Here is a 13,285-nt window from a genome sequence, read left to right on the forward strand (position 1 = left end):
TATGCTGCGTAACATTATCCTACTCATTCCAATGTCATTGCTGCTATTAAAGGATCCTTGCTATTCCAGGGCATTGCAAAGACAATAACCCAACTAGTTACAAATCTAAAAGATAATCATAAAATATATATAACATATCGAAGGAACACTTTTACTGCCTGCTCATTTCAAGATAGCAGGGGTAAGGCTTTTAAGGTTTTTTGGAATAAATATTAATTTACAGCCCTCAGTTTCCCTTTAATGTACACCTATGTTTTTTGTCTTATTTAGGACTGCTGGATTTTTCAGCATTTTTACTACATCCCTGAAGAATTTTTTTGCAACGTAGCCCACCGTGCTGACCCTCCTCCCATCTCAGTTTGCAAGGGTTTGTGGGTAGTATATATATATATATATATATATATATATATATATATATATATATATATATATATATATATATATATATTTATATATTTTTTTTTTTTTTCTTTGTACTTATAGATTTAAAACACAATAAAATATTTTCTAATGAATCACTGTTTACAATGGTGTCTTTAAATAATTCCTTGAAGTTCAGCTTTATGTGAATATAGAACTCAAAGCACCAACTGCACCTTAATTTGATCTTTTTCTAACAGGTTTGCATTTCGTAAAAGGAAAATGTAATGAAAAATGTAATAAAAATCAAATTTTTTAAAATATTTCCATGTACGAAAGGATTCAAAATAAAATTAAACTGACATATAATCAGCATTCTGGCTCAGGTTTTGCCTTATGTAAAGTGGTTCTAAAGGTTAAACATGTTTTACCATCAGGCATTCCCTGCATTAGGGTAAAAAATGTTCCAGTATCTGGATCGCTCCCTCACATCTAAATACTTATCTGAGTCCTCACTCGATCCAGTGCTGTGCTGGTCTGCAGCAGCCCTCTCTTCTCTCTTCGTCTCACAGGACAAAGAGGCAGCAGCAGCAAAAGCCGTTGGCTGGGTGGGGGGGCAGGGCCAAGCCATGCTGTGTGTATCTATGGACATGCAGGGCTTGGCATCATGCCAGGCCCATGTACCACAATAGGAAGCTGACTCCTATGGTGGCACACAGAGAAGAGGAGGAACCTAGAGCGCCAGTGGGTGACCCCAGAAAAGCAAAATTAATATTGCACAGAGGAGTCAAGTATAAATCTGTTTAGCATTTTAATTTACAACCGACAAAATAGATCACTTACCTGGATTTAATTTTACAGGTTGCTTTTCTCCTCTGGATCCATAATAGTAAATTACATCTCCCTTTGTGTTGCTAATAAGAAAGAAAAAAAATCAATGTAAAATCTGAAAGTGAAAATTTCCTATACAATAAAAAAAGTACAAACAGCAAGCTTTCCTACTATCACTGCAACCACATACAGCAAGGGAAAAAAATATTTAATACCCTGCTGATATTGTACGTTTGCCAACTGACAAAAATTATCAGTCTATAATTTTAATGGTAGGTTTATTTTAACAGTGAGAGAAAGTTATAAATTGATTTGCATTTTATTGAGTAAAATAAGTATTTGATCTCTTATCAGTCAGCAAGATTTCTGGTTCCCAGGGATCTTCTATACAGGTAATGAGCTGAGATAAGGAGCTCTCTCTTAACCACTTCAGTCCCGGAAGGATTTACCCCCTTCCTGACCAGAGCACTTTTTGCGATTCGGTACTGCGTCGCTTTAACTGACAATTGCGCGGTCATGCTACGTGGCTCCCAAAAAATCCCCACAAATAGAGCTTTCTTTTAGTGGTATTTGATCACCTCTGCGGTTTTTATTTTTTGCGCTATAAACAAAAAAAAGGCCTTCAATTTTGAAAAAAACGCATTTTTTTTTAACTTTTTGCTATAATAAATATCCCCCAAAATATATATAAAAAAACATTTTTTTTCCTCAGTTTAGACCGATACGTATTCTACATATTTTTGGTAAAAAAAAAAAAAAAAGAAAAAAAATCGCAATAAGCGATTATTGATTGGTTTGCGCAAAAGTTATAGGGTCTACAAAATAGGGGATAGTTTTATGGCATTTGTATTAAAAAAAATTTTTTTTTTTTTACTAGTAATAACGGCGATCAGTGATTTTTATCGTGACTGCGACATTATTGCGGACACATTGGACAATTTTGACACATTTTTGGGACCACTGGCATTAATACAGTGATCAATGCTATAAAATTGCATTGATTACTGTACAAATGTCTCTGGCAGTGAAGGGGTTAACCACTAGGGGAGGGGATGGGGTGAAGTGTGTCCTGGGCAGTGATTCTAACTATCTGGGGGATGGGCTAGCAGTGACATGACACTGATCGCTGCTCCCGATGATAGGGAGCAGACGATCAGTGTCCTGTCACTAGGCAGAACGGGGAGATGCTGTTTACATCTCCCCGTTCTTCAGCTCCGTGACACGATTGCGGGTATCCCAGCGGCGATCGAGTCCACGGGTCCCGCGGGCACGGAGCTCGTGGCAGGCGTGTGCACGGCAGGAAATTCAAAGTATCGTACAGGTACGTTACTTTGCCCAGCCGTGCCATCCTGCCGACGTATATGTGCTGACAGCGGTCGGCAAGTGGTTAAAGGGAATGCTCCTAATCTCAGCTTGTTACCTGTATAAAAGACACCTGTCCACAGAAGCAATCAGATTCCAATCTCTCCACCACGGCCAAGGCCAAAGAGCTGTCCAAGGATGTCAGGGACAAGATTGTAGACCTACACAAGGCTGGAATTGGCTACAAGACCATCGCCAAGCAGCTTGATGAGAGGGTGACCACAGTTGGTGCGATTACTCGCAAATGGAAGAAACACAAAATAACTGTCAACCTCCCTTGGTCTGGGGCTCCATGCAAGATCTCACCTCATGGAGTTTCAATGATCATGAGAACAGTGAGGAATCCGTCCAGAACTACACGGGAGAATCTTGTCAATGATCTCAAGAAAACAACTGGTAACACACTATGCCATGAAGGACTGAAATTCTGCAGCGCCTGCAAGGTCCTCCTGCTCAAGAAAGCACATGTACAGGCCCGTCTGAAGTTTGCTAATAAACATCTGAATAATTCAGAGGAGAACTGGGTAAAAGTGTTGTGGTCGGAGAAGACCAAAATCAAGCTCTTTGCCATCTTTGGCATCAACTCAACTCGCCGTGTTTGGAGGAGGAGGAATGCTGCCTATGACCCCAAGAACACCATCCCCACCGTCAAACTTGGAGGTGGAAACATTATGCTTTGGGGGTATTTCTCTGCTAAGGGGACAGGACAACTTCACCGCATCAAAGGGACGATGGACGGGGCCACGTACTGTCAAATCTTGGGTGAGAATCTCCTTCCCTTAGCCATTGTAAATGGGTCGTGGATGGGTATTCCAGCATGACAATGACCCAAAACACACAGCCAAGGCAACAAAGTAGTGGCTCAATAAGAAGCACATAAGGGTCCTGGAGTGGCCTAGACAGTCTCCAGACATTAATCCCATAGAAAATATATGGAGGGAGCTGAAGATTCGAGTTCCTAAACATCAGCATTGAAACCTTAATGAGAGGATCTGTAAAGAGGACTGGGACAAAATCCCTCTTGAGATGTGTGCAAACCTGGTGGCCAACTACAAGAAACATCTGACCTCTGTGACTGCCAACAAGGGTTTTGCCACCAAGTACCAAGTCATGTTTTGTGAAGGGGTCAAATACTTATTTCACTCATTAAAATGCAAATCAATTTATAACTTTTTTGAAATGTGTTTTTTTTCAGATTTTTTTGTTGTTGTTATTCTGTCTCTCACTGTTAAAATAAACCTACCATTAAAATTATAGACTGATCACTTGTCAGTGGGCAAACATACAAAATCACCAGGGGATCAAATACTTTGTTCCCTCACTGTACTATGAAATCCCAGCAAAACAACAAGTCTCTTCTGCCTTACATTTGTTATGGGAGTGCCTTTTAAAAGTGAATGATTTGAAGGTAGATCGGTCAAAAAGGAGAAAAGGAGGGGAGAAATGGTTATCAGGGTTGGAGCTGTTCGACGATCTCCAAATTTGGGAGAATGCTTTTACACATACATGCAGCAGCTTTCAGTGTCTCTGACGCTCCTATCTGCCCATGCCACAGGCAACACCTGCCAGGGTGGGAATAATGTGAATAAGTCACCAGGACGAATAACCACAGGTAGACACAGCACGTGCACTGTGGTGGCAAGGCTGCAGAGGCTATATGTGCGGTAGATCCCTGCCTTTTCTCACTCTATAGCAGATTATCACAAAGTGAACTGAAATTATAACTGCACTTTCACAATATATACATATTTGTATTTGCTCCAATGCCAAAAAGGTGGGTTTCCTTGTCTACAGAAAAGTCCAGTTTCCAGCAACACTGCATGCAGTCTCCTGGCTCTAAACAAATCCTACTGTGATCTGAAAAAACTGATCCTAAAAGAAATGTTAAAGGATAAGTTCACCTTTAAAAAATAATAAATGCACATGGTTTTGCAGGAAAAAAATGTTCATTTATTATTTTAGTTATTACAGCAGCCTGCAAAGCATCACATCTGCAATCAATAGATCGCAGGTGCAATGTCAGGCTCCTGCACAGTCTTCCTCCAGCTTTCTGCCTGTATTTTCATATGGGCTCTCAGAAAGCAGAACCAATGGACTCCCAGCATGCTGATCAGCGTGCTTGAAGTCCATTGAAAACTTCAAGCCTGCCTGCAGGCTTGAAGATGGGAAGATGGGAGTTCATTCATTCACAAATCTCTGTAAATGAATGATGTGGCTGTGCAGGGGGAGCACCCACATGGCTGTGACAGCAGGTGCTGGGGAGAAGAATTCCCACCCACTGTCACAGTGGGGTGAAGCGGGTAGTGCTTAGGAACTAAATATGGGTATAACATGTAACATGTTCCTAAAAGTGAACTTAGCCTAATGCAAAGCAGGCCTCATGACTAGACACAGAGGTGCATCTTAACACAGACCAAGCCTTGCTAAGAAACAGGATTGAAGGTAACCCTTCACAATGAAGGGTTACCTTCTGCCAGCATAAATAGCCACAGCCATTCCAGCATATCCTAGCTGTGGTGGTTGTGACGCTTTAGGGGATACATACGGACGTCATTGGTGACAGACAGGTAATTCATTAGATTAACTAGGGACATGATTTGTCCTTTTTCCATTGCTATATGTTCAACTTTATGTCTTATCTGCTATATTTTAGGCATACTCCGCAGATAAGAGGCTCTTATTTGAATCCCCTTTTCCTATATGGCAGATTGTTTAACTTCCTCTCTGCTACCTTCTATGTCCACCTTTACTATATGGTAGGTGCATATATTTGTCCTTATCCCACTATAGCCACTCTTTTTCTACATATGTTTTAATCTATATTACATACAAAAAAATCCATTCATTATTTACATTTTTAGATCTTCCCTGGGCGTGCGCTGCGTATGGGATCCTCGCTGGAGGCACCGTTTGGCGAGGTTTGGTAGAATTGTCCATCACAGCTGTTTCGCTGTGTGTTACTCTCTTTTGGTCATGTGAGGTCTCAGGTTGGTTTTTGTCTATACAAGATGTCTATTTTTTATATGATTTGTGTATTGCTGTATCAACTTTGAATACAATTTAACATACGATATATCTATTATATATACGCTAATATTTACAAACTATGTTTTTTAGATATATGTCTATACGCTTGAATATATCCCTGAAGAAGGGCATCTAGCCAGAAACATTGGGTCGAGCTAAGAGAATCTCTACATATATATAATTTTACCATCTGATTTTGTATTTGCACATTCACATGACCTTTTATCTCTTTTGTCAATTGCTATTTTCTAATATGTAATAGAGTTGTATATTTTTATATTTCGTGGTCTACAGTCACTATTTAAAAGTCCCACCCTTTCAGGGGGTTTTCTTTTTGCTTTCCAATCAGGGATGTGGTGACTGTGTACCCGCTGTTTTCTCTGGAGATGTGGGATTTTTTTCACATTTACAATGAAGCGAAACTCTAGTTTCACTAAAATAATAAAAAAAACAAAAATTATATGGCATACATGGCTTCCAAACAAGGAATTTTGTAGTTAGAAGTATTAAAAAGATAAAAACAATCAATCGTAAAAATGATCAAATGGATCAAGAAAGCCTACCACTAGCAGTTTAAAATGGACTTAAAGGGGTTGTAAGGGATCATGTTTTTTCACCTTAATGCATCCTATGCATTAAGGTGAAAAAACAACTTGCACGCTCCGGCCCCCCTGAGCCCCCGTTTTACTTACCTGAGCCCAGAATCTCCATGGGCGCGATTCCACGTTGCTTTCCCCCAGCTCCTGTGGGCTCTTCATTGGATGACTGATAGCAGGGCAGCCATTGTTTCCCGCTGCTGTCAATCAAATCAATGACACGGCGTGATGCGGGGCCGAGTGATACAGTTGGCGGCTATGGCTGCCGACTGTATCACGCAGGAGCACGCCCGCAAGCTAACCCCCTTGGGAGAGCGCTTCCCAAAGGGGGGTTAGCTGTTGTGGGAGGAGCCGAGACAGCCGCCGAGGGATCCCAGAAGACGAGGATCGGGGCCGCTCTGTGCAAAATGAACTGCACAGCGGAGGTAAGTGTGACATGTTTGTTATAAAAAAAAAGAAAAAACAAACCTATACAACCCCTTTAACAATTTAGTATGAAAAAAGAAAAAAAATCCCAATTACTGTGATGCAGTGTGTCCAAAAAAAGAAAATAATTTCCTGCAATATATATTTCTGGTATAATGGACATAAAAATGGTCTGTGTGAATGAATGCTACATTATGAAGATACATGGTAATTGACGTTTCCTGTAGCGGAATACATGGTTACGGTTAAATAGAACACATGTCCCTCCCCAGCCTTGCATGAAGCATTAATAAAGCATAATCATTAAAATGTGCGGATCAGCATGTATCAATGCAAGGACACTGAAATCTATATGAAACAACGTGGTACTGTCTGTGAGAGGCAACCCTTGCAATGATGCACATACTGTTGTCAAACAGTCTTTCCCCCAGAAAAGTCCAGAAAAAATTGTTAGGTCTCAGGGAATCCCTGCTAAAAATTATTAAACCTACAACTAATTCGTGTGATCAGTAAGTTATAGAAAGTTGTATATAAAAGACCAAAAACGTGGTTTATCCAGAGTATTTTTTTGTAACATTCCTTCCTGCTCTGTACAACAAAACTATTTCAATAATAATTCTGAAAAAAAAGAAGATCACAGAGACACAAAACACAAAATATTATGGTAGGGGTCAGTGTAGAAGGGACCCCCTACATTGGTGGTCAGTGTAGGTGTGAAATCATATTGCCACTGTTCATTGTTCAAGGAACCCCTAGCAACTTGAAAGGAGTTGCACGAAATCCTGGTTGGAAAAGGCTGGTATATAATACATACAGTATATACTCTGATTACATACACAAGAGGGCACTATTTTGCCAAAAATCTCCACATTTTGTGATTTTCAGACAAAACATCTAGAATAATATCAGGGTACAAAAAAATAAAATATATCCACCTCAATTTACCCCATATGAACTATGGTATGGGCAGCTTCTGGAGCAGAGGGGGGGGATCTCCATAATCTACTCCTTGCTTGCAACAAGCGGTAGGAAAACAAAATTCATGCTGGAGTGGGAGAGGGATCTTCAGGAATCCTGGGACCTGGAACACTGGCACAAAACCTTCTTTAGATCCTTTAAAGACATACTAAATATTTCATTAATCGAAGCTAGCTTGAAGGTCATCACAAGATGGTACCTAACCCCCTCCAGGCTTTCCCTCATGTATCCCTCGGTCTCTCCACTATGCTTCCGCGGTTGTCATATGAAGGGCACCATGATGCACATTTGGTGGGAGTGCCCCAAAATCAGAAGCTTTTGGAATAAAATTTTTCACATCATTTCTAAAGTAACAGCCCTGACAATCCCCAAGTCTCCTCTAACGGCTCTTCTCAATCACCAAATTCCAGGGGCCCCGAAATACACGCATAAACTAATATTTTTTATTCTGCTTGGTGCCAAACTCACTTTGGCCAAAGCATGGAAGCTCCCCAAGGTCTCTGTTATAGCGGCGAAGCGGAAAATTTCATGGATAATGGCCCAAGAGAAGATGGTGAGTTCCATACTAGACACCTCAGCACAGTTTGAGAAGACTTGGGAACCATGGACTAAATACATAGGAGTGGGTGTTACCTCACTCTCAAGTTCATAGCACTAAGTAAACCCAGGAACGGACGGGCAGACGGCTAACTCTTATTGCTCTCTCTTTTTCTCTGTCACCTCTTTACCACCTCATCCTCCCCCCCCCCACTTATCTCCTTATCCCCTTACGGGATAATTCGGGTTATGTCCCATGATAACTACAACCTGTAACAGAACGTGTGTTAAGTTGATTGCGGGACATATTTTCTATGTTTTAATTGTATACTAGCTTCATTATATTCAGTAATTTTATCGGGAGTTAATGCTAGAATGATCTCTGCATCCAGTTTTGAATATTTATAACCCAGACAGTCCACACTAGAAACCTAGAGGATACAACTAACTCCTTATCCGACTCGTGGCCTCTAGAAGCGAGATGTTGTCCTCCTCTCCTACACAGTGAGTTCCCTACTGGGGTGTTGGGAGACGTGGTGTTATACAAGGTCACAAGACACATACAGGTCCGGGACGGTTTAGTAAGCGTTTCTCTAAACTCCTCAGGTTGTACAAGGACTTCTTAAAGACTGTCTTTCCATTGACTAGATTATTGAACAAGAGATTTTTTATTCTGTACATTGTTTCTATTTTTCAGTGGACATATTGAATGTAATGGTATACCCCGTTATCCTTTTGAAAAACCAATAAAATACTTTAACTACAAAAATTAAATATTAGTATTTTTTAAACCAGGCAGTTGTGTTTATTTTTTTATTTTTAATTAATAACCCTAATATTTTCAAAAATAGACAAGCTAGACAATTTAGTACATCATTTGTCATTTTACCTATATAATAGGTGAATGGAAATTTGCTGCATATATGAAATGTTTGACACAATTGTCCCATAAACTCTGTTAATTAAAGCTTATCAGCTTCCTTAAAGGGTAAGTTCACCTTTGTACACCTTTTTCTAAATTCCAGCTCCCCTATGCACCAATATAGCATTCATGAACTTTTTTTGCAAAAATATCAGTGTTCCATTAAATCTACAGTCACTTACTTTTCTTGTCCTAATCCACGTTTCCATTAGTAATGTCTTCTTCCTAAATAGACTGTAGGTCATGACACAGGAAGGAGTTGACCAGCTGACCTCATTAGCACACCCTGTATCATCTAGTCACCCATTCCCAGCTGCAGTTTTTTAAATGAAATGCAATTAATCAGTGATCACCCTTCTCACTAAATATACAGATTGCATAGTGTATGGCCATCTTTATACAAGGACATACAAGGACATAGGAGGGAGTGGACAAACACTCAGCTGTCAAGCCCCGTTCACAACTCTGCATAGTAGGAACTCGCCCATCCACCTCAATGTGCTGCCCTACACACAGCAATCGCCCCAAAGAAGCTTCAGAACTTTTTTTTTTTTTTTTTAGAGTGAAGCTTGGTGCGTTTTTTTAACTGCGATTTTTGGTGCAGCGCATTTCTGAAATAGAAGGAAACACACAGATGTGAATGGAGCCTCATTGTTCTTGTGTTACCGCACCAATTTCACTTTCAGGCCTCGTTCACATCTAGTATAGTGGGAGCACACATTTTGTGTCTCATTTTTCCTGCGACACACAGAGCAGCCTGTTGATTTCAATTGGCTGCACTACATGTGGTTAATGGGACAATTTGGCGTTTTGTGGGTTTTTTACTGTGCATTTTGCAGCATTTGCCCCTCGCTTTTTCACATGGCAAAATGTGTGTTTGCTTTTTTTTGGTGTGCCATTACCAATGAATGGCACTGAAAGCGCAACTAGTAATTTTAGGTGTATAAAGGTGGCTACACACTATACAATCTAATACTATATTGTGTATTTAGTGAGAAGGGTGATCACTGATTGATTGCATTTCATTTAACCACTTACGAACCGCCCGCCGTTTTACGTCGCTACTTTGAAGAGGAATACCCCAGTATCCTCTTCTTCAGCAGGCGGTCCGATTCAAGATAAAAGTGGTCTCTGCGGCACATTCGCCGCAAGATCACTTTTATTGGCGGCGGGAGAGGGGCCCTCCCGCCGCTCTCTGGTGCCCTCCGCCGCTTACTGGAGCTGTCTGTATCGGCGGAGGCAATCAGAGCCTCTCCCTAGCCTGACATGGAGACGAGTGAGGGGAAGATAGGCCCCACTTGTCTCCATATCACTGCAGGGTGGAAGTGACGTCAAAACATCACTTCCGCCCAATGCTCTTAAAGGGACTTTTTTTTTTTTTTTTTAAAATGACAAAATTCTTTTTTTTTTTATTGCATTTTAGTGTAAATATGAGATCTGAGTTTTTTTGACCCCAGATGTCATATTTAAGAGGTCCTGTCATGCTTTTTACATGTTCACATTCCTTGTAATAGGAATAAGAGTGATCAAATTTTTTTTTCAAAAGAACGGTGAAAAATTCAAAAATAAAAAGGTAAAATAAATAAGAAAAAAAATTTTTTAAACGCGCCCTGTCCCGCCGGTCTCGCATGCAGAAGCAAACGCATACGTGAGCAGCGCCCACATATGAAAACGGTGTTCAAACCACACATGTGAGGTATCGCCTCAATCGTTAGAGTGAGAGCAATAATTCTAGCCCTAGATCTCCTCTGTAACTCAAAACATGCAACCAGTAGAATTTTTTAAATGTTGCCGATTAAGGGTAAAAGTTTGTCGCCATTCCACGAGCGGGCGCAACTTTGAAGCGCGACATGTTGGGTTTCAATTTACTTGGCGTAACATTATCTTTCACAATATAAAAAAAATTGGGCTAACTTTACTGTTGTCTTATTTTTTAATTAAAAATTTCCAAAAAAAGTGCACTTGTAAGACCGGTGCGCAAATACGGTGTGATAAAAAGTATTGCAACGGCCACCATTTTATTCTCTAGGGTGTTAGGAAAAAAATATAATGTTTGGGGGTTGTAAGTAATTTTCTAGCAAAAAACCTGTTTTTAACTTGTAAACACCAAATCTCAGAAAGAGGCTCGGTCCTTAAGTGGTTAAAAAATTTGCACCTAGGAGTGGGTGGGTGGATGATGCAGGGTGTGTGCTAATGAGGTCAGCTGGTCAACTCCTTCCTGTGTCATGTGTCAAGTCTGTAACGAAGAAAGACATTACTAATGGAAACGTGGATTAGGACGAGAAAAGTATGTGACTGTAGATTTGGTGCATAGGGGAGCTGGCATTTAGAAGAAAAAAAAAAAGATTATCCAACCAATCCAGAAAGGGCTGATTTACACAAAGATTAGGGTATGTCTAGGAGGTAATTTGAAATCCAACTCTCTGGTGAACTGATAAAGAGTTTTCTGATCATTTAAAGCTTTAAAAACAGGAGGTTAAAAAAAAAGAAAAAAAAACCTACAAAAGCTAACTAAACCTAAAAGCTGATATATTACTTATTAACTAGTTCCAGACCAGCCGCCACAGTTGTACTGCGGCAGGTTGGCCCGGTTGGGCAAAGCGTCGTAGCTGTACGTCGGGCGCACCCCCCTCCCCCAGGCAGGCGCGACGATCGGATTCGCTTTAGAACCAGTCTCCAGGCCCAGGCCAATGATTTCTGGCCTGGACCTGGTGATTGGTTCTGGCAAATGAAATCCTTCCCCTGCCTGTTTAAGTGTAAACACAGGCAGGGGAAGTGATGTCATCTCCCCTCGTGGAACTCTTTTCCGTTCCAGAGAGAGGAGAGAGAATACATCTTAGAGTAAGTTGCAAGTTGCAACACTACACTGACGCAGTACACATAGGTACACTTGTCACCCCCGATCACCCCTTGATCGCCCCCCCCCCCCCCAGTTAACCCCTTCACTCCCTGTCACTGTGTCACCCAGTGCCGTGTTCATATTTTTTTTTTATCACTGTACTGGTGTCATTTGTGACAATAATCAGTTTTAGGGTACTTAGTGGTAGGCCCAGATAGGTCTAGGGACCCCCCAATAAAGGTTTAACCCCTTGATCACCCCGTCACCAGTGATCACTGTATTAGTGTCATGGGTGACGCTGGTTAGTTCGTTATTTTTCTATAGCAACAGGGCACCCGCCGTATATTACCAAAATAAAGATTTAACCCCTTGATCACCCGGTGGGTGATATCAGTTAGGTTATAGCATCAGTCAGGGTCTGCGTCGCCGCAGGCGTCAGATTAGTGCCAGTAGCGCTAACACCCACGCACCATACGCCTCTTAGTAGTATAGTGTCTGAACGTATCAATATCTGATCAGATCTATACTAGCGTCCCCAGTAGTTTGGGTTCCCAAAATTGCAGCGTTAGCGGGATCAGCCCAGATACCTGCTAGCACCTGCGTTTAGCCCCACCGCCCAGCCCACCCAAGTGCAGTATCAATCGATCACTGTCCCTTACAAAACACATAACTGCAGCATTCGCAGAGTCAGGCTTGATCCCTGCGAACACTAATGCCCTGTACACACACACGGAAAAAGTGCGATCGGATTGTGTTGTCGGAAATTCCGATTGTGTGGGGGCTTCATCGGACTTTTTCCGTCTGAATTTCCGACACACAAAGAGCAGGATATAAAATTTTCCACCAAAATCCGATCGGTTAAATTTCGATCGTGTGTACACAAATCCGACGCACAAAGTGCCACGCATGCTCAGAATAAATTAAGAGATGAAAGTCATTGGCTACTGCCCCGTTTATAGTCCCGACGTACGTATTTTATGTCATCGCGTTCAGAACGATCGGATTTTCCGACAACTTTGTGCGACCGTGTGTATGCAAGACAAGTTTGAGCCAACATTCGTCGGAAAAAATCCATGGATTTTGTTGTCAAAATGTCCAATCAATGTCCGATCGTGTGTACAGGGCATAACAGTTTTTTTAGTAGCGTTTGAAGCAGTCGCTGACAGTCAGGTGCTCTTTTTTTACTGTGAGTCTTACTAGTGTACCAGTAAATTTAGAGGCCAAAATGTCCAATCGAAGGTACACTAGTGAAGAGGCCTACACGTTTCTGAGCCTGACAGATGAGAGTGAAGAGGAAGTCACCTGTCTGATTCTGGCTCAGAATACGAACCAGTAGACAGCAGCGGCACCCTGACCGATAGCTCTGACGACGGAGTAGTGGTCCCTGCCAAGGTCAGGCGTACCCGA

The 13,285-nt window shown here is 41.3% G+C and overlaps 1 protein-coding gene across 4 annotated transcripts in view; it reads right to left on the minus strand.

The window, feature by feature from the left end:
• The window catches only part of TANGO2 (transport and golgi organization 2 homolog), a 239,535-nt gene that overhangs the window by 45,629 nt on the left and 180,621 nt on the right, over window positions 1-13,285 (minus strand). For all 4 annotated transcript variants that reach the window (XM_073628712.1, XM_073628722.1, XM_073628730.1 and 1 more), the window contains one exon: window positions 1,204-1,274. In XM_073628712.1, coding sequence (XP_073484813.1) covers window positions 1,204-1,274 — 71 coding nt within the window. The remainder of the gene's footprint in view (window positions 1-1,203; window positions 1,275-13,285) is intronic.

Source organism: Aquarana catesbeiana, linkage group LG01 (assembly GCF_042186555.1).
Source record: "Aquarana catesbeiana isolate 2022-GZ linkage group LG01, ASM4218655v1, whole genome shotgun sequence".
In the NCBI taxonomy this organism is placed as follows: Eukaryota; Metazoa; Chordata; class Amphibia; order Anura; family Ranidae; genus Aquarana; species Aquarana catesbeiana.